This window comes from Artemia sp. Qi Xiang Cuo, chromosome 15 (assembly GCF_049724085.1).
Source record: "Artemia sp. Qi Xiang Cuo chromosome 15, ASM4972408v1, whole genome shotgun sequence".
Classification (NCBI taxonomy): domain Eukaryota; kingdom Metazoa; phylum Arthropoda; class Branchiopoda; order Anostraca; family Artemiidae; genus Artemia; species Artemia sp. Qi Xiang Cuo.
Genome location: NC_142808.1, coordinates 39,771,831 through 39,794,724, shown reverse-complemented (window position 1 = coordinate 39,794,724; position 22,894 = coordinate 39,771,831). Strand labels below are relative to the sequence as shown.

The 22,894-nt window shown below is 34.7% G+C and overlaps 1 protein-coding gene across 1 annotated transcript in view; it reads right to left on the bottom strand.

The window, feature by feature from the left end:
• The window catches only part of LOC148943672 (proteasome assembly chaperone 2), a 40,911-nt gene that overhangs the window by 5,483 nt on the left and 12,534 nt on the right, over positions 1 to 22,894 (bottom strand). The window contains exons 3-5 of the mRNA XM_089101529.1: positions 22,611 to 22,669; positions 15,788 to 15,957; positions 4,530 to 4,661 (exon numbers count right to left, since the gene is read on the bottom strand). Coding sequence (XP_088957655.1) covers positions 4,530 to 4,661; positions 15,788 to 15,957; positions 22,611 to 22,669 — 361 coding nt within the window. The remainder of the gene's footprint in view (positions 1 to 4,529; positions 4,662 to 15,787; positions 15,958 to 22,610; positions 22,670 to 22,894) is intronic.

Here is a 22,894-nt window from a genome sequence, read left to right as displayed (position 1 = left end):
AGAATTCGTAAGTCTCCCCAGGCAATCAATCAGACCAGCCTTGAATGGGCTCCTCCTATCCATACGCGCGCAAGTGTGAAACTTATAATTATATTTTGGAATAATCACTAGCGTGGAGCAGCAGTCCCAAAATAATCTATTTTGGGACTAAACAAAATAAACTATATTTTTTTTTCAGCAAAATTTTTCGGAAAAGATAAGTGTTAGTCCAATCACTCCATTCTCTCATTTCATCCTTCCATTCTGTCATTCCATCAAATTGTTTTCTCAAACCCATTTCAAATCAATTTCTCACTCTAACAATACTCGTGGAACTTGTAATATCAATGATCACTGACACCGGTGTCAATTGCAAAAATGTCAGCGTAAGATGAGCATCAAAACATTTTTTTAGGGGAAGAAAACTGCTTAGAATCGCCAAAAACTTTGTTTAAAAGTCCAAGCTTTCGCAAATTCTGCTAAGGCAATCCTTCAAATCAGCTCATAAGTGGGCACCTCTATTTATACGCGCGTAAGTGCGACACTTATGAATAAAATTCAGAACAATCGTTAGCATGGTCTAGTATTCTCATAATAAGCAATCGACAAGCAACATGTCTTGCTGATGAGCATCCATATGTTTACAAACTTTACTTGAAGAGCTTTTCCACCACTGGAAAACGTTAGTTATAATGGGGCAGATTTATTACACTTTAGAGTGAAATATTTTGGAAACATCACATTTGCTTTCCTTTTTAAGGTTATTCAGAAGTCACTATACTCATTAAAATCTCTTCTTCCCGAGCACAACCACATTCATCATGAATGGATTTTTTTTTTGAAAATACAGCAAAATCTATCGGAAAAGCAACGATTTTTCCGGCATATCAGAACATGTCATGCTCAAGCATTTCAGATGTACAATATTTCTATTTAGCTGCAGAGGCAGGCCGAAATAAAGAATGAACATGGAATCAGGTGTAATTTGCTGGTGGATGGTAGAAATCGTATGTCTTTAGCACACAAGACATGCGACATCGCTTCACTTCAAAACCAAGGTTGTTCAATACTTCATCAACATAAGCTGACTAGAAAATGTCTTCCTCTTTTGACCATCTATATTTTACTTTCTTTGAATATGGGCGCCATATGTAAGCCAACATTAACGAACTGACAATATGCGCCTTATGCGCTCAAAATGCGTTTTTTTTTTCCATTTCACTACAGCACCAAGCCGCCTAAGGCCAACACATCTACGCACGCTCTTCCTCCATCCCAATCTATTCAAAGCCTCCCTCTTTGCAACCTCCCCCCCCCCATGACGTTCCAATTTCCCTTGAATCTTTCTTTATGATCTCCTCCCACCCCCTTTTTTAACGGCCTGCTTTTCGTTTGGCCAACGCGGAAGATATTTGACAATCTGTCATCCTTCATCCGCAGAACTTGTCCTAATCATTTCAACATTTCACGTTATAGCCGAAGGAGGTGGGATAAAAGTACGTTTTTCGCACAGCTTACTGTTTGAAATACGGTCAATCAAGCAGGTACCAAAAACAATCCGTAGACAATTTCTCTAGAAAACACCTAACAAATCCTCCCCCGTCTTTCGGACAGCCTACGCTTCAGAACCATGTTTGCTAAGTGTCATCACTGTAGCTTCCAATATTCTAATCTTGGTTTTCTGAGTTATCTTCCTATTCTTACAAACATTTTCAACTGTGAAAAAACAACCTGGCCCTTGGCTATTCTACTTTTAATACCTTCACTGCACCAACCGTCTTTACTGACAATACTACCTAAGTAAGTGAAGCAGTCCACTTGATCGATCTTCTCGTTACCCAACGTCACCTCTTCAACATCATTTATTCCCAGTCTCACCAACTTAGTCTTCTTAACATTAATTCTAAAATCTATTGTTAGACCCTATTCTGTCGAAACTTCTGGTAATTCATTTATTTTGTTAACATTGTCGTCTAGGATCTCAAATCATCAGCATAATCGGAGAGTTTTACTTCTTTATTTGATTTATTGCTCTCCCATAGCCGTGACTATACTCGTTAGAACAAAGCCCATCAAAATAATCCATAGAAATGGCGATAGAACGCAAACCTGCTTAACTCCTGATTCAGTACGAAACCAGTTACTAACCTCATTTCCTACCATAACCGCAGCAATGTTATTCTCGTATATAACGCTAATCACTTTAATGTGTTTATCTGGCATACCTTTCAAGGATGGGACCTTCGCTAAAACACTTCTATCGCCAGAGTCAAATGCTTGCTCATAATCTATACGAGCCTGATGACTCAGGCACTTCTCAATTGTTAATCTAAGAGTGGAAATTTGGCCAATGCATTCTCTTCCCTCTCTAAGAACACGCTATTCTTCTCTTGAAACTTTATTTACAGCCTCTCTGAGTCTAAAAAGTATAACCATACTAAGCAATCTGCTTCCTACAGAAACCAAGCTTTTGCCTCTATAAGTACCACACTCACTCATCAGTTTTCTTACGGAGGGGTTGATTCACTAAATTAATCTAAAAAAAAGGTTATCTAACTAAAAAAAAATAGTCTAAAAAACGAACTAAAAATCAAACGAACCCCTCCCCTGGATACGGCTTTGTTATCAAATGATATTTTAAAGCAGAAAGAAACCTGAAACGTCAGAGAATTGCAGTTAGAGTTCATTGTTTCTCAAACTTTGCAACTGTTAAAGGCACCATTCGATATAGTATGCTTATATACAATTTCTCCCTTCGAGTAATAGAGTTAGTAGGGGATTGTAAGAGAATGAGAATGAGAGAGAAAGAGAGATAGAATAGGGAGATGGATAGAGGAGAAATAGGAGGGAGAGGAGACAAAGTAGAACAGAAAGAGGAAAAATAGAACGTGGCACTGCTAATGTGTTTGAAAGTTAAAACCTTTCCATCAAGTGGCGGTTCCTATTAAGTTTATTTTATCCAAGCATTTACAGTTTGATAAATGCTTCTTTCGCTTATGTATTTCTAGACTTATCTTCTTATATATTTATACATTCAATACTGACAAGGTTCCCAATATATTAGCTTTAATTTTTTTTAACTCGCTTTTGCTAATTTCTAATAGTTACGACTTACAGAACTATGAATTTGTGGACTTGTAGAGCAGATACGCTAAACCATTTCTAATTACTTTTAGCGTTTTTTAGAGAAAACTTTTTTTTCTCTTTTTTTTGCAGAACTATTGACTGCTATTATCCGTTTAATAGCCTTCCAAGAAATTATTCAAGCTCTTTGCCATACATGAAACAAAGCAAAAGCTAAGAATTAATTTATTTATAAAAAACACATTTCAACGGAATTTGCCTATTTCGTTCACCTTCTAATTATTGAATATTAATGGATTTTCTCAACATCTGTCTATGTTTGTTTTAATGATGCGATCAAAGCGTTTGCTAGTGTAATTGCAGCTGTTTGGTATTTAAAGAATGTAAGACTGAAATAGCGATGTCGTCATATTAGATTTGTACCCATTAACAATTTAAATTATGTTGATGAACTGGTTTTAATATATTATTCTAGATTTACGCAAATTATCCTGCCGATCAGGATATTCTGAACAACTCTGCAAAGACAATATTTTCACCCACGTCACTCTTATGGGCCCTGCTTCCCTCTGGTTGAATTGTGTGGTAACAACACGTCTTTTGTGAGGGAATTCCATAACCTTGGTTTCATTTAGAAAGCATTTCCTTCATAATGCTCATATTTGCCATACTTTGAAGTTCGTATGTCGCAGCTAACATGCTGATTCTGAGAATGTTCAAAAGATAATTTAAAAAATCTCTTCTTCTGATAGTAGAAATAATTTTGGGAACGTCTTTGGTTCCCAAATATATCTTTCAAGGTCTACTTCGTCTCAAATATTGCGTATAATAATTTCCTAGTTCTTATACAAGTTGCTTTGCTTATTCTACCGAGGTGTGTTTCAATTTCCATGTGCCTCCCTTTTATCAGCTCCTTGCGTCCTCCTAAGTATTAAAAAGTTGCATGTATACGCCTTGCGTTATGTAAAAATGTTTCTGCATACCAAATGCGAGTGCAAGGACGTGGGTGAATACACAGTGAAATAAAAGGGTGAATACACTGATGGAATTAATCCAGGTTAATTTTTCTTAGTTTTAAAAGAGGCACAATTTTAGACAGAAAACTTCCTATACATAATGTCACTGATATTATGTTAATTAGTAATGATAATAACCAATCGCTTCATAGCCTTTACAATTTGAGTCAGTGGAGGAAATAGCCATAGGGAGCATGCAGAGAAAAGAAAACATGATGGCACTGCTTTAAATCATAAAACAGTTTTATGAGTAAATGTTTGGAAGAAGAAGAAAAAAAGGCGGTCTCTGTGTAAATCTATTATTTTCATAAACATCCACTTTCCAGTAGAAGAATATTTCATCCCCCTCCCGTTCCTAAAATAAATTACAAATTACAAAAATAACAATAGAAAAGGTAGAATAGGCCAAAGTGAACACCACAAGAATATATTAAGATACAGTTTAATTACCTTGCTTGATAGACAGCTTTACAAATTCCACCAAAAGGAATCGAGATTGAATCTCCTCCTTCGACATTTTCATTTCGATTGACTTCGAGTATATACTTTGGCAATGGTTCAAATTTAATCCAATTTTCTGACCTAAAAGACAATTTCTGACTTAAAGTTCTGGCACACTAAGTAGATAAAGTGTTGCAAAATTTTGAAAGTAGCTCCTTTGAAACTTTAGTATAAAGCAAATCTCTATTAATAAAATACAGGTAGAAACACCCCAGAATAGTTTAAATAGAATCATAAACACCATAGAAACATGGAAGTTCCATAGAAACAAAAGGACAAATGCATATCTTACAGAATGGGTAACAAATGATGAGGATTGCGATAAAGTGATTTGCATACAAGCAAAATTAAATTTATATATATATATATATATATATATATATATATATATATATATATATATATATATATATATATATATATATATTTCAATTTCAATATGAAGAATCTGTCTGTCTGTTAATAAAGTAAAGGTCGAAATACCCACTGACAGTTTAAATGAAATTGTAAACATAAAATAAGCCACCAGAGCCTTATAGTACATCAAATAAAAAAAAGAGTTTTTCAAGTGAAAGAAAGGAGCAACATTAAAATTCAAAACTTAGAACAGAAGCTATTCCGCATTTGGAGGGGTTGCCCTCCTCCTCAATACATTGATCACCACGCTTAAGTTTTTTGCACTTTTAAAAAACTTCCTATTCTAATTAAACGCCCCACGTGTTTCAGGAGTTGTTGTTAAAAATTTCGGACAAACAGTCAAACTTTAGCGTCAAGAGCACTGTATTGATAAGGGGGGCGACCCCTTCATATACGGAATAATTTCTGTTCGTTTAGAGTTATAATGATACTACTTACTTTAGGTTGAAAAAAACTTTTTTTAAATTCTGATCGTTTTTTCAATAATGCCGGTAAATCTGGCTCACCCTCCATGAACAATTCCCTTCCCTCACGGAAACCCCTCGATGGAAAATTGCTCCCATGTAAAAAATACCCCTCCCCGTAAAAATTCCTTCCGGGCAATTCTATCCTCACTGAAGACACCCCCCCCAGTAAAATTTCTTGCAGAAGATCCATCCTGAAAAATTCTCCAATTCTCCAAGCATACTTTCATTTGAAAAGAGTAAGTTCTAATCGTTTTTCTAATCACTCTGGAAATCCCCCTTTCGAGGAAATTATTTCCCGGAAATCCAAACACGCTGAACATTTCCCCTGGACAATTCCCCCGGAACATCTCCACATGCAAAAGTTTGCATGTGGATTGCCTTCTCAATAACTCTTTTTTTTATTTGATGTACTATAAGGCTCTGGTGGCTTATTTTATGTTTACAATTTCATTTAAACTGTCAGTGGGTATTTCGACCTTTACTTTATTAACAGACAGACAGATTCTTCATATTGAAATTGAAATATATATATATATATATATATATATATATATATATATATATATATATATATATATATATATATATATATATATATATATATATATATATATATATATATATATATATATATATATATATATATATATATATATATATATATATATATATATATATATATATATATATATATATATATATATATATATATATATATATATATATATATATATATATATATATATATATATATATATATATATATATATATAAATTTAATTTTGCTTGTATGCAAATCACTTTATCGCAATCCTCATCATTTGTTACCCATTCTGTAAGATATGCATTTGTCCTTTTGTTTCTATGGAAATTCCATGTTTCTATGGTGTTTATGATTCTATTTAAACTATTCCGGGGTGTTTCTACCTGTATTTTATTAATAGAGATTTGCTTTATACTAAAGTTTCAAAGGAGCTACTTTCAAAATTTTGCAACACTTTATCTACTTAAATAACATATCTAGTTTTGCGACTTAAATACTTGTGTAAGTTATTACACAATGCTTATATATATATATATACGATGTTTTAATTTACTTTAAATTTTAACTAGTGATTTAATGTTATATGTAAATGTTTGACCTCGAGTCAAAGTATTAATAATTTTTTATTGTAAAATAATCAGTTTAGTATTAAGTTTGAAAGAATAATCCAACAAGAAACATAATGTTTCGATTTAAGCGGGATATTATTTTTGAAGTAATTAAAAAAGTGGAGAAAGCAATCAAAAGTAATCAAATTTCCAAGACATTGATATATACGAAAATTTAGTGTTTCATTCTGCTATTTATTTAAAAATATATACTTTATGTGTACACTAATATGGATATTTATTTTAGATACCGCAGTAGCTATTTTTTTTTTGGAAATCAAATTTTTCGTAGCATCTTTTTGGATCCATTTTTCCTTCAATTATATTTTTACAAATTTTTGGAAAGTAACAAATTTCAAAGTCAGTTCAATTATATCCTGATACTATCATCTCATACCATCAGAAACCAAACCATACTTGATCAACGGATATTTAGAAACTACAGACTTTACTAAAAAATCATCAAAAGTGATATAAAATCATAACTTACTTTAGGCCTAGATATTGTGCTACATAGCCCAGATGGCTTATGCTATTGAAATATGTGAAAATATTTTGTGCTGGAAAAATATGTGAAAATTTAAAAATCAATAATGTATTATGTAATTTACCCAAGGCATTTCTAAAACGAAAAATAAAGGGTATATTAACCACATCACACAGATAAATTAAATTGTTAATGGGAATTAAATTTAAACTAAAAAAAAATTCATAACACTTTTCTAATATAAATCTAATTTAAGCAAAACCACTAATATTATGTTTATGCCGATTGGGGTCAAGTAAAACAGAAGATGCATATGAAAAGGGTAAAAGAGTAATTGTCAGTCCTAGAAACAGAGAAAAAGAGAAACAAGGATGAATTTCAAATTGAAATCCTTCGACAAAAAAAAGGAACATGGCTAATATTGGACCAGAAACATAACCCTAAGGAAACCTATTGAGGGTAGACGCACATAATGACCGAAAGATGGCAGCATAATAGGTGTAAACGAAATTAAGATGTTTTAAAAGTTAAATATTGAGAATTGGGACAATTCTTCTTTAAATGGGGAGTATTGTGGTAAAGCTTTCTAATTTATTTAATTATTAATTGAGTAGAATTATATTAAGACCCAAAACAAAGTTTCAAAATACCACTTTTTAAGATAAAGATACAAATAGTGGAATGTGTGGGCTTGGAAGGAACTTGCTCAATAACCAATTTCCTGGCTAAATGCGTCAATGTGCCAGATGGACGTGGTTAGTTTTTCAAATATATACCCCGAATTTTGAGACTGAAGTCAGACTTTTTGACTCGCAGGGTGAACCTCTGCCCGTTTATTTTCTCATTAGAAATACCTTGGGATTTTGTCGGATCATTGTAAGTGTCTGTATCTTATTATATATTATTGTTGTTTTTGAGACTTGTGGTCTATATAGGGCAGCCATTCCCAGCAACCTATCTGTATGTGTAATTATTCTGCGCAAATTGAATAAAATTATCGTATTTTAGACAATCTTTGTACGATCTACCGTTATTCCTCAAATAGACCTAGTCGGTATACTTCATTAGTTCGGTCATATCCTAAGGCACGCTACCGAAGTTTAATTACCTTAGGGCCAGAGTTTATCTCCCCTATAAAGGGAGAATAAAGGCATCTACGATTACACCCCCCCAAATACCATAGAATTACACTTCTCAACAAGTTCACCCCCGGAAATTTCCCTCCACGAGGAAAATTATTCTCATGGAAGCCTACCCCAACCAAAAAATCACCCCCTAAATGTCTGTATACTTCACAATAAGAAATACTATAAGTACACAATTGGCATATTTTATAACTTAAAAGCCAATCCCCAGAGGCTAGGGGGTCATGTTATCTCACAAGGCATAGTTTTGGGACTTTTAAACTATGCTGAACAAAATAACTATCTCAACATTTTGATCGGACGATTTTGTGGAGAAAAACAGCGTGGGAGGGGGGTTAGCTGACCTTCAATATATTCGGTCACTTAAAAAGGGCACTAGAACTTTTAATTTCCTTTTAAATAAGTCCTCTCCCGACGGTCCAGGACAATTGGTTCGATACGATCACCCCTGGGAAACAAAAAAATAAAATAAACACGCATCTGTGATCTTTCTTCTGACAAAAGTATAAAATCCCACATTTTTGTATATAGGAGCTTGAAAACTCTACCGTAGGGTTCATTGATACGCTGAATCTCATGGTGTGATTTTCAGTACGGATCTTTAAATTTTAGGGGGTGTTTCTCCCTTTTTCGAAAATCAGGCAAATTTTATAAGGCTTGTAGCCTTTTATGGGTAACATTAAGCTTAATGAATCTTATATATTTGGCATAATAAGCCGATTCTATTGATATATTGATTGATATGAAAATTCCGCTTTTTAGAGTTTCGGTTACGATAGGACCGTGTCTCTTCTTACTTACAAAATCGATACCCCGAACAGTTTGATTCTGTAAAAATTAAATAAAAAAAACAAGTTTTTTAAACTGAAAGTAAGGAGCGACATTAAAACTTAAGACGAACAGAAATTATTCCGTATATGAAAGGGGCTGTCACCTCCTCAACGCTTCGCTCTTTACGCTAAAGTATTTTATTGTTTTAAAAAATAAAGTTGTTAGACAGAGTCAAACTTTAGCGTAAAGAGCGAGGCGTTGAGAAAGGGACAGCCCCTTTCATATACGGAATAATTTCTGTTCGTTTTAAGTTTTAATGTCGCTCCTTACTTTCAGTTTAAAAAACTTGTTTTTTTTATTGAATTTCTGATCGTTTTTTAGTTAATGCAACTTTTATTTTGGCTCACCGTCATTGAATAAGTAAACAAAATTTGCATAAATATTACTTTTCTTTTGCTAAATGGATGTCTCTAAATTTGGTTATGACGTAATTTACAAATTATTTTACGTAACTAACTTCTATATTCGTAAATTTTTCTTCTAGCAAAAAATACAAAGTTGCAGATTTTTGCAGATATGAGCTTGAAACCTATGTAATAGCGTTTTCTGATACGCTGAATCTGACGGTGTGATTTTCATTAAAATTCTTTCACTTGTAGGGGATTTTTCCCCCTCTTTCAAAAATCGGGTAAATTTTCTCAGGCTCATAGCCTTTGATGAGTAATACTAAACTTAACAAAATTTATATATTTAGAATCAGCATTATAAACCCATTCTTTTGATACATTTAATGACATCAAAATTCCGTTTTTAAAAGTTTCGATCACTATTTAGCCGTATCGCCTTTTTTTTTATTGTTTTTTTTTTTATTACGTATATGTTATTACGTATATGAGGGGGTTCTCCCCTTAGTCAATACCTTGCTCTTTACGTCAAAATTTAAAAATAAATTTAATTAACAAACCCCTGAATCACAAAGGCCGTTTAGTTAGAATAGATAGCTCTTTTGAAAGCACTAAAAAAAACTGTAGCGTAAAGAGCGAGGTATTGACTTGGGGAAGACCCCCCTCATACAAATTATAATTTCTGTTCGTTTTAAGTTATAATGTTTCTTCTTATTTTCAGTTGAAAAAAACTTGTTTTTTTTTTATTTAATTTCTGATGGTTTTTTAAATAATTCTTGTAAATCAAGCGCCCCCTTCGTACAAATTTCCCCTACGCCAAAGAAACTACCTTCACGGACAGATTCTCCCGAGTAACCCCCTCCTCCAGCCCCATCCTCCAGAAAAAAAATCCTTCCTGAAAATGTCTGTATACTTCACAATAACCAATAAATAATGCTGGCAAGTCCAGCGCCCCCTTCATGGCAATTTCCCGTCCCCCATGAAAACTTCCTTCATGGACAGATACTCCAACATAACCCCCGATCCACCCCCCCCCCCCTCACTACCAGAAAAAAACCCACCTGAAAACGTATGTATACTTCCCAATAACCAATACTATATGTTAACATTGGGTAAAGTTCATAACTTTCAGCCCTCCCCCCGGGGACTTGGGGGGATTAAGTCATCCTAAAAGACATAGTTATCATATTTTAGACAATGCTGAACAAAATGGCTATCATAAAATTTTGATCGGATGAATTTGGGGAAAATATGAGTGTGGGAGGGGACCTAGTTGCCCTCCATTTTTTTTTTCACTTAAAAAGGACACTAGAACTTTTAATTTCTGTTCCAATGAGCTCTCCCACGATATTCTAGGACCACTGGGTTTATGCGATTACTCCTGGGGAAAAACAACAACAAAAAAACACCTCCAGACGCATCCGTGATCATTCTTCTGGCAAACAATGGAAAATTCCATATTTTTGTAGATAGGAGCTTGAAACCTCTATAGTAGGGTTCTCTGATGCGCTGAATATGATGGTGTAATTTTCATTAAGGTTCTATAACTTTTAGGGGGTCTTTCCCCCTATTTTTGAAAATCAGCCAAATTTTCTCAGGCGCGTAACTATTGATGGGTAGCACTAAACTTGATGAAAGTTATATATTTGAAATCAGAATTTAAATCTGATTCTTTTGATGTATCTATTGGTATAAAAAACCCGTTTTCTAGAGTTTCGGTTACCATTGAGCCGGGTCGCTCCTTACTTACAGTTCGTTACCACGAACTGTTTGACAAAGAACAAAGGCCAATCTTTTATAGCTTATGTTATTGATTAGTAAGCAAACGGTTTCACTCTTACTATACTACCCTAGGATGGCAATTATACATTCCTGAGAAAGAAAAAAAGAGGTCAGACTCTACATAATTTCCTTGTCGCATTTTGCCGTCGCCCTTAGCTAAGCTATACATTCAGAATGAAATTTTCGTTATGTATGAAATAATTGACGCCAATTAGCGAGAATGTGGCTTCTATTCGCTTTTCTATGGGATATTCAGCCTAGTTATCAAATATAGCAAATCCTTTATCTTTTTTCAGGTTTTTTCATATTAATCAGGTAATACTTGATAGTGGCAACTGAGATGAAAGTGTAAATTCCAACGAAAATTCACCTACATTGGTGGTTTCAGTCACCTATAGAAGTGTTCATAGTCTACGCAGTCGTCACATGAGCAACTAGAGTTTTGACAAAAAAAAAAAAAAAAAACAGAATAAAATGTTTCAATTGTTCTTTGGGCCTTTTAAATGAGTAATATGTAGATAACAATGCAACAAATGTAGAGAAATGCTTCAATATAAAATTTCTGAACAAAGAACAAGGAAATTGAGTCCCCTCAGCCCCACAAAACGTGTAAACAAAGGACCTGTCGTCCAGGTAGACCCTGCCTATCCTGTCCTAAGTAATACCACTATTTCTTTTTCTTTACCGAAACATAAACTTTTCATCCAGGACACATAAGTAGTTAATGGGCCTAGGTTCTGCCTCCACTAAAGAAAAATGACGATGTTAAATTTTAGCCATTGTTTCAAAAATTATTCATAGCCTTAGTTTTGTACTGTGCCCCCTTCCCCCTCCCCAACCAACAAATTACTCCAAACATGCGTGATTGCATTTAATTTAATTTCAGCACCCTTTTAATTCACTTTCATTTACTAAATCTTGGTGCAATGAGCAATCACAATTTCCTGCTGTTTTAAATCCCTACTCTCAACATTTTTAATTCATTCTAGAGAAGGACAGTGCTGACATCTCAACACGTTGTTTTTCAGTACAGGCAAAACCAGGGGAATACTTTTTCCGACAGATCTTTAATTACAAATAATTTGGCGACTAATGGAATTCGTAATTTAGTTACGTTCGCTGAGAGGTGATAGAAAATTCAGGAGTCGTTTTGGGATGAATAAAAACTGATATTATGGACTTGAAAAGATAATCAAAACGAATAAGCAGAAAGGTACAGAGCTGAAGAGGGGTTATCATTGATTTTCTAAAAGAGGACGAAACAAGTACGCTAACATAAAAATTTCAAAGGCACGAGTTATTCTAGCATGTCTTTCACCCCTACCTGGGGGGGGGGGGAGTACACCCCTTCAGTACATTTTTTTAATCGATTAAACGGGTAATCTTTTGTTCTTTTTCTCTTTTTTTGTAAGAACTAGATAGATTACCTTTCAATTTGATGTCAAATCACCTCCCTGGTTAAAGTCTTTCTCAGATTGAGAAAAAAACGATATATACCTTCGGTGAAACCTTGTGGATAAATATTCCTTTTTATCCTTTTTTACCATTCTACATTAGCTCTAGAAAATGTATTAGGAGATTCTTTTAAACTAATTAAGCCACAGCGAAACAGGATTTTGTTTTCACAAATTTTACGGCAGAAACTCAGTAAATGGAAGACATGAAAGCCTTTCAGAAATTTATGGCAATAGTTACTTTTCAGGTTTATTGAGAAGCGACACCATATCCAGATATTACTTAAGATTCAATGAAAAAAATATATTGCCGATTTGAATCCTTAATCAAACATACGAACAGATAGGTACTGCCAAGGCCGTACCCAGAGGGGGGGGGGGTTGGACCCCCCTCGAAATGTTTGTTTGACTTGTAAAAACATAACAAAAATGGTTTTAAACAAATTTTGTATGCGTTTTTTAAGGTTTTTTTGTGTAACACCCCCCCCCCCCGGAAAATCTTTTCTCCGAAAAGGATAGGGGTTTTTGAACCCCCCCCCCCGAAATGTTTGTTTGACTCGTAAAAACGTAACAAAAATGGATATAAACAAATTTTGTATGCGTTTTTTGAGGGTTTTTTTGTGTAACACCCCCCCCCCCCGGAAAATAATCTTTGAGTAAAACCCCCTCCGAAAAAAAATCATGGGTATGGCCTCGGGTACTATCCTAAAGAAGATTTATCACAGGACTTTATTAAGGAAAAGAGGATGAAAACCCTATCAATTTGATTTTGAGACCCAAATTATTCTAAAGCGTCTTCTGCACAAATCTGGGGGCAGTCTCTTTGCTCCTCCTATTATGTTAGTGTATTTTTAAAACTTTATTAGAAGGATTTTTTCTACTTTTCTTAAAACTACCAATTTAACATGCCAAAACCCCCTCCCTTGTAAAAAAAAATCTCTTGTGTTTACACAAATACAAAAAATACCTTAGTTGATAACAATTATTTATTATAGTTTTTTGCACTATTCAACGGCGGCTGGAAAAAAACAACTTAGAAATCTATTTGCTAATTAAACATCACGAAATGAATTTATCCATATTTTGCTGCTATTAATTTTACTTCAGAGACTCACCGAGGCGGATGGAAGACACAAAAGTTTAACATCGAAACTTTTCGGGAATAAGTGTTTTAGAAGAACTTTTCCGTCATTTAGGGATTTCAGTACTTCTGGAAAAATTCAAGGGTCCTTTTGAAGTTTCCATGGGGTTTTAAGAACCCTAGGAAATATAATGCCCCAAAACCAAATAATTATATTTTCGTGCATTAACTATAAAAATAACAGATGTAAGTTGTTTTAATGTAGAGTTGATGGGAAAAAAATACAGGCTGTTTTTGATCATCTTAAAAATTTCTAGATTGCGACACATTTTCGATTAGCTTAAATTTATCGACTGAAGGAGCAATATATTTTCAGAGTTTTGGGTATAAAGCATTGTACAAAATGATAATGGTTCCAAAGTGTTGTTTGCACACAATCATTATTACGAGTTTAAGTGGTTTTATCAGAAAACTGATGAAAAAAGTAATGATAATTCCTCAATGGTTCATTAGATAACTTGCAAATAGAAATTTAGTGTTCCACTCAGTAAGGTTACAGCAGAAAAAAGGTGAAGAAAAGTAAACACAAATACCCTTTAATACAAATAATATATTAAAGTACAAAGTAATGTATAAGTATAAAGTATAAAGTAAAGTATGTTTCAAGATAGACTGAGAAAAATAGCGGAAACTATGCAGTTAATAACAATTATTTTTCGCAAATTAAATTTTAAACAAAAACAGCAGAATAGTCTAAATCCGTCTAATTTTAGCTGGTACAACAGGAATTTGGTGAGATCAACCTGAATGTGGCTGGTTAGGTAAACTCTAATATAGATATTAATGGAAGTACAAATACTTCCCCCGAGGTTCAGTCTTAGATACAACCAGGAAAACTTTGACCATTTTGAGCTTAAGCACTCACTGTTCAGGCAATATCTATCAAGAAAATTTCCATCTGTTCCTCCCCATAATAATAAAAAAGGCGATTTTACCATTTTCAGAAAACTTAATAACATGAAGATTTCAATTATTTACGTATTCATATATACACTCAAAGAGAGTGTGAACATCCTCACTCAGCTCATGACCAATCTGAAAAAATACCAACCTGCAAAATTTCCCAAAGTTTGGGGTTGCTAGATACATTTTCTTAGTCACATGACTAAAAAGTACCCCTCCGTCTCGAGGACCTTTGTACAATTATTCATAAATTTTTAGTTTTTGAAAGGAACTAATTTCAGAACAGATGGCAAATTGTAACTACCAAGAGCAATGTTTGAACCTACTCCTTTCTTTATTCTTTTCTTAATGAGCTCTCAACCCTTAAAACACCCTAAAGGTTCCCCCACTATTTTCTAAGCTTCACATTCTTGTACAAATGCAACCAATAGATAAACGTTTAGTAGAAGAATTTTCTAGCCTATATTCCAGCAAAATGTTAGTTATATGCTTCCATTTTGGGCATGATGAAATTGTGAAAATAGTACACTTTCAGCAGCGGTGCCAATTGATAGAGGGAGACAATTGCTCCCCCTCCTCCTTATATTTTCGTGAACTGAAGCAACTGCTTTGCAGCTTGTACTAGCAAAAACAATATTTTACCACAGTAAAGTTTTATCTTATGAATTTATCTCACTTGAAAGCTCAAAACATATATTAAACACTTGAACACAAAAACTCCAACGTATGAGAAATCTATCCGCAAGAGAACTTTCCGGAAAAAAAATTCCACGGTGGGATTTCCTTGAAGGAGGAGTTTTCCGAAGCAAAGAATTTCCTGGGGGAGAATTGTCCGCGGGGAAATTATTTAAATACGATCGTTATTAATACACAGGGGGGGGGGGGTATCCACGAGGTAGAATTTTCTAAGAGGGGCGGGGGGGTCCTTTAACTTTTTTTTATCGCAGTAACGCGGGTCGGGTAAGCTAGTAAACATATGAAATTTTATACAGATAATAAAACGTAATCAATAACTCAAAATTAAAAAAAAACACATTTCATAAAATTTCATACATATAGAACTAAAAAGCAATAGAAAAGATACCTTGGATATTCTAATGTGCTAAAGTCATTCTTCAAATAGCGGTATTGTGGGCCAACCATTTGCTTATCCTTCCTCACATTGGAGGAGGAGCTCCCTAACAATATCATTTCATTTACCTTCAGTTCTTTGGCCCATGAAACGAACTTTCTCACAAAATCTGACCGTCGAGACTGAAAATAAAGCTCAAGAATAAAGAACGGATTTAAAATCAGTTTATCTGTAAAAAGAACGGTCAAGAAAGCACCTGTTTTTCTAAAGTGGATGTTCAAAATCAGAACAAAGCATGTTTTAGATTTATTTTTGAGAAATTAGTTATAAATCAATTATAAATGGAAAAGTGATAATGCTTAAGGTAAAGAAACGTTACTCGACTTTACAGTCCCTAGCAGCAGTGCTTATCTTCGTTTCATGGCCCTTCAACCAGGAAGTATAATGGTCTAAACCCTATGATTTCTAAGAGCCAGAATATAATTTGTACTTTGCTGGAAAAAGTTCAGATGAATTTACTGAAAAAAATGTGCACTCTTAGTTTAGTATACATATGCTGACACTTATTCCAGGAAACATCAATTGATTTTGATTTTTAAACTGAAAAAAGTTAAAACGTTAGAAAGAATTTTTTTTCAGTAAACTACAGAGTAAATACCGGTTCTTCTAATGTCTATGGTTTGAAACCATACTAAGATTAATTTTTCCTCGTTCTGAGTTCGAATTCTTTTAATTTCTGTTTTTTTGGGGGGTTTCATTTATTTATTAAGATTGATTTGTCGTAGTTGAATGCTTGGTAGATTATTTGATTCTATTTTCGTTCATTTTTGGTTTAATAGAGTTCTTTACTTTTCTTGAAAAACTTATTTTGTGCAAAAAGTTTTTTTGATCCATTTCTGTTCGTTTTATATTAACATAGTCTTTTCAGGGAGAAAGAGTGACCCTCTTCTGAAGTTAAACAACAATCCCTTCCATAAAAACCTTAAATACCCCCTGGGAATACCTTACAACCCTTGTCCCTAATATCTGGAGATTGTTTCAATCCAAGAAGCCTTGTTATATGATTTTTAGACTATTCTAAATAGAACGGCTATTTCAAAATTTCTACTAGACGAATTTCGGGAAAATGTAACGTATGTGTAGAGGGTTTATGGTTGCTGCCCTTTTGTCAGCTTGACTATTAAAAAGGACACTAGAGCGTCTGATTACCAATCCAATGAACCCCCTTTGAAGTTTATATGACCACATTTTCAATAAAAACCCTATATGTCCCAAGGGCAAAACTTACAACCCTTGCCCCGAGGGCTGGGGGGATTTGTTATCCTTAAACACATAATTTTTAGACCTTTCTGATAGGCTTAACAAAATGGCTATATCGAAATTTTGATTGAAAGTGTTTGAGGAAATGATAGGCGTGGAGGGAGACATTTTCCCTCTGATCACTTTCGACTAATAAAAAAGTCACGAGTCATCTCAATTTTTGATCAAATGAGCCCTTTGTGAAGCTTCTACGACAAAAATTTCTATAAAAACGTTAAATGCCCCAAAGGCATAACTTACGACACTTGCCCTGAGGGCTCTGGGGGGGGGGAGGTTTGTCATCCTCAAGGACATAATTTCCGGACCTTGCAACTACGTTGAACAAAATGGCTATCTGAAAATTTCAATTGGATGTGTTTGGGGAAATGGTGAGCGTGAGAGGGGGGTTCGTTACCTTTCAATCACTTTCGACTATTAAAAAGGGCACGAGCCCTCTCAATTTCCAATTGAATGAGCCCCTTTTGAAGTTTCTACGACAACGCTATCTATAAAAACCTTATAAGCCCCCAGGGCATAACTTGCAACCTTTGCCCTGGAAAAGGGGTTTTCCAGGGCAAAACCCCTTTCAGGGGTTTGTCATCCTCAAATACATAATTTCCAGAACTTTCAAGAATGTTGAACAAGATCGACATCTGAAAACTTTGATTGGATACTTTTGGGGATAGGGCGGGCGTGGGAGCGGGGTTAGTTACTCTCAAATCACTTTCAACTATTAAAAAAGGCGCTAGCCTTTTCATTTTGCAATAAAATGAGCCCTTTTTGAAGTTTTTACGACAAAACTTTCTATAAAAACCATATCTGCCCCAGGGCATAACTTACAACCCTTGCCCTGAGGTTTGGGGGGCTTGTCATTCTCAAAGATCTAATGGCCGAGACTTTTAACTACGTTGAACAGAATGGGTATCTCAAGATTTCGATTGGATGCGTTTGGGGAAATGGTGGGCGTTAGAGGGGGGTTAGTTTTTCTTCTATGACATTTGACCATTGAAAAGGGCTCTAGCCCTTTCAATTTCCAATTGAATGAGGCCTTTTTGAAGTTTTTACGACAACTCCTTCTGTAAAAGCTTCATATGTCCCTAAGGTGTAACTTACAACCTTTGCCCTGAGGGCTGTGGGAGGTTTGTCATCCTCAAAGACCTAATTCCCAGAACTTTCAACTACGTTGAAAAAAACGGCTATCTCAAAATTTTTATTGTATGTATTTGGGGAAATGGTGAGCATGAGAGGGGGTTTAACTACCCTCCATTATCTTTCGATTTTCAAAAAGAACACTAACCCTTTCAATATTCAATTGAAAGAGCCCTTTTTAAAGTTTTTACGACAACGCTTTCTATAACAACCTTATATGCCTCCAGGGCATAACTTATAACCCTTGCCCTGAAACCTGGGGGGGGGGGGTGTCATCCTTAAAAACCTAATTTCCAAAACTTTCAACTACGTTGAACAAATTGGCTATCTCAAAATTTGATTGGATGTGTTTGGCGAAAAGGTGGGCGTGAGAGGGTGGTTAGTTAGCCTCCAATCACTTTCGACTATTAAGATCACTAGGCCTTTGAATTTCCAATCGAATGAGCCCTTTTTGAAGTTTCTACGACAAAGCTTTAAATAAAAACCTTATATGCCCCCAAGGCATACCCTTGCCCTGAAGACTGTGGGGAAGAGCTTCCTGCTCAAAGATATAATTTCCAAAACTTTCAACTACATTGAACAAAATGGCTATCTCAAAATTTTGAATGGATGTGTTTGGGGAAATGGTGGATGTGGAAGGGGTGTTAGTTGCCTTCCAATCATTTTCGACTATTAAATAGGGTACTGGCCATTTCAATTCCTAATCGAATGAACCTATTTTGAAGTTTCTACGACAACGCTTTCTATGAAAACCTTACATGCCCCCAGAGCATAACTTATAACCCTTGCCCTGATAGCTTTGAGGGGGGGGGGTGTCATCCTCAAAGACCCAGTTTTCAGAACTTTCAACTATGTTGAACAAAATGGATATCTCAGAATTTTGATTGGATGTGTTTGGGGAAAAGGTGGGTGTGAGACGGGGATTAGTTGCCATCCAATCACTTTCGACTATTAAAAAGGGCAATAGCCCTTTGAATTTCCAATCGAATGAGGTCTTTTTGAAGTTTCTACGACAACGCTTCCTATAAAAATCTTATATCCCCCCAGGGCATAACTTACAACCCTTATCCTGAAGGTTGTGGGGGAGTCTCCTCCTCAAAAACATAATTTCTATCTGGAAATCAACTATGCGGAACAAAATGGCTATCTCAAGATTTTGATTGGATGTATTTTTGGAAATGGTGGTCGTATAAGGGGTGTTAGTTGTTTTCCAATCACTTTCGACTATTAAAAAGAGCACAAGCCACTCCAATGTCCAATCGACTGAGCCCTTTTCGAAGTTTCTACGACAACTCCTTCGATACAAAGTGCCCCGGCCTAAAGGAAAAAAAAATAATAATAATACATTGTGCCAACATCGTTCTTTACTTAGGCAGCGCGATTACGCTTATTAACGCGAATTAACTGCAAACCTGGAATAGTTCATTAACTAATGCCTTAATATGCATTGTAATTTATTATTAAAACACGAGTAGTTTCAATGAGGAATGAGTAAAATATAAAAATATGAGTTTTGATCCCTTAATACTCATTAATTACTATTAGATTGCTCATTTGCCTCCATTTTTCCCACTTTGATGATGAATGTACAGAATTGAATTCAGTAAATACGCTAGTTAACCATATTCACAAAAATTTTATAGAAAATTTAATACGAATTTAATTTTCGATCGTTCCACCCGCAGTATAAAGATATACAGTATACAAACAAAGATTTGTTTAATAACACAGCCCAAGTGAAGAAATCCGTTGTTGTTGGCTCAATATTCTTGCAATTAGTACCAAGATATTTTGTTCTTCTTAATCGGAATCAATACAATCTTTGGAAGAAAATCCGTCTCATGCAGAGGTAGAGACAAAGTTCTATGCCACTTATTTCCCGCTGAAAACTGAAAGCAGAGCCAATTTTGAAAACAAGGTGGAAATTGTATTTATGTTGAAGCTGCGAAGTCTTTCTTTGAGATTTGGCTGAAATTTGTTTCCCCCCATTGAAAGAATTCGTCCTAAACCTCCAGTTCAATTTTTTGTTGACTAGAAGAAAAAAGCTTCATATTCTATTATCACTTATCACTTCTCACTTCAAGTTTATATGAAGCCAAGTTTAACACATCACTTTTAATTTTCTTGTTGAAATTAACCCACAACTACTTTTACGGCAGACAGACAGGCCAGTAAACAGTACATCAGATACATCAGCAATGACATGCATTTTTATATGTGTAAAGGTATACAAATCGGAAAGTTCAAAGACATTATCTTGATTTATTTGTGTAAGTCATAAGGTGTGTAAGTCATTGAGAATTAGAAACGTCTGAGAAACGATCTGCAGCGAGTCGATCGACGGTGAAATAATAAAAGGATGGGCAATTTCGGTGATAAATACCGAAGATAATGGACTTCCAGAACAGAAAATCATCAGTGAGGTGCCAGAAAAGATTTGAGAAGTGATATGGTGTATTCGAGAGATGCAGAATTTAGCAGACCTGAGTGATGAAGCAAAAAAAAAATAATGAAAGAAAAAAGATAGTGAATGGATCTTTAGAGAACAAGAAAGAGGAATTGGATTTTCATGCGAAAAGGAAGGAGCCCTTTGTGAATTTTAATTTGTAGTTTTGAGAAAATGTACGGTGTACCAGCTAGTTATTTTATGAAACAATTTATGTTAATGTTTATTCATGACACACTACTGCATCAAAATCGAGTGTGCCGTTTTAAACCAGAAGAAGGACCAAAGTGAATGCTGTGTGACGATATGGTGATGAACGATCTGAAACATGAATTTTTCAAGTGTAAATATGATGACGAAATCGGAAATAAGTGTCTCAGTGTTTTTACCGACTTTAAAGTAATTTTGAATTCGGAAGAAGACAAAATAAGGTTAAATAAATTGCATGTAGTAATTCTAGGGGGTGAGACGAGAGAGCAAGGTTGGGGGTTAACAGTGATGAAAGCATGTGAATATGTTTGGAAAAGAGAGATAAAATTGAGTTAAGAAGATTTGGTTTTGATTATAGGAGAATGATAATTTACGTAAGTGAGAGCGAAAAGTGGAGAAGGCAAGTAGATTTTGAGTGGACGGGGTCTATTGTAGAAGATTTGATTGGAATGTGAGTTTACAGGAAGGAGTGAATCGTGTATTTTTTGGGTGGGAGACACAACGGGCCACCAGTTGGAAAAGATTTGAAATGGTAAGAAAAGCTACCGTGATGAGGACTACCTGTGTTGGGAGGCCGCCTTTTATTACGGGAAAGGCAATTTCTTTTATTATGGATTTTTTTTTGTGGTATATGATGGTATGAAGTGTGTCCAGTTCGGCTGCTATTTAATCTTTATAAAAAGGAGTGTAGTTGACTTCTAAGGTCTAAAGTAAATTTTTTGTTAACGTTGTCGTCACAAAGGAGTGGAGGTGGGATTTAAAAAAAAATAATTAAACAAATATTATCTTAGAAAAACATTTGTAAGTACAACACCACTTTTCACAAGATTTTATTTTTACAATCAAGTTTTTTCTTTTTACCAATCCAAATTTTCATTTTCTAGTAATGTTTTTAAGGATTAGCTTTGGTATACTTTCCTGAGGATGAAGTATCAAAATACTATCTGAAAATAAAACAAAAATTGAACACAAATAAAACTCGATAATATACATTTATAGCGAGTCTGAAATTTGAGACAGAAATATGATTTCTTTGGAGGTCAATTGTTAATAAAAAAAACAAGAGTGTGGATCAATAAGAGCAACCTAAGAATATCCACTGGCGAGCCTGGACTGCTTTGGTATCCTAAATAGAGTTTTTTTTAACATGGTCTAGTTCTTCCGATGTTGTAACAGATACCGTTTTGGCTGCAAGAGCCAGCTGTTTGTGAGTGTCTATTGTCTTATCTTTTATCTTCGAGAAACTTGACATTTCCCAACTCAAAAAGCCGTCGATAACTTTATAGGCGATATTTTCTGCAGCTAGTAGCTCTTCTGCAGGTTTCATTGTTGTTTAATCTTTATTTCATCCTTAAACACCTAGTCTTGCATTAGTTTGCTACACATAGAGCTGCAAATATGATAAATAGAGGCAGAATCAACGGTAAATTTATGAAAAATTTAACGTTTAGGATCATTCTTAAGAGTCAACGTCCCTTGGAAGAGACTATCCCTGAGTATATTCGTAATCAGGTAGGTTTGATTCACACCCCCCCCCCTTCCTCCATGATGAAAAGGTATTACATTGTAGGAAAATATTTTTCATACTTTTTTCCCGTAATTTTTTTTCTATGCTTTATTTAGGCTTTTCGGGTTTTTTATAATAAATAAAAAGTGTGTCAAATAATCTCTAATAAAAAAAGGCAATATAAGGCCGCCTGAAAAAGCTAAAGCATGAAACTGAAATATTACCTTTGTAAGAAGGGTTCTAATTTGTACGACGATCAACTTCAGTTTATCGATGATATATACTGCAAAATAAAGTGAAATCAAATGAGTATAATCATCAAAAGCAACTCTTGGGTATCAAGGGCTTCAATTAGGGGGGGGGGGGCACTGGGTCAGTAGCCTTTCTCAAGATTGTTTTCAAGCCTTATCCCCCCCCCCCCAACACTCCTCTCCAAGTTTTGAATAAAAATCGGTATTTAATTTAAAAAATATTTTATTTGGGGTACTTTCATTAAAAAAAAACTTTA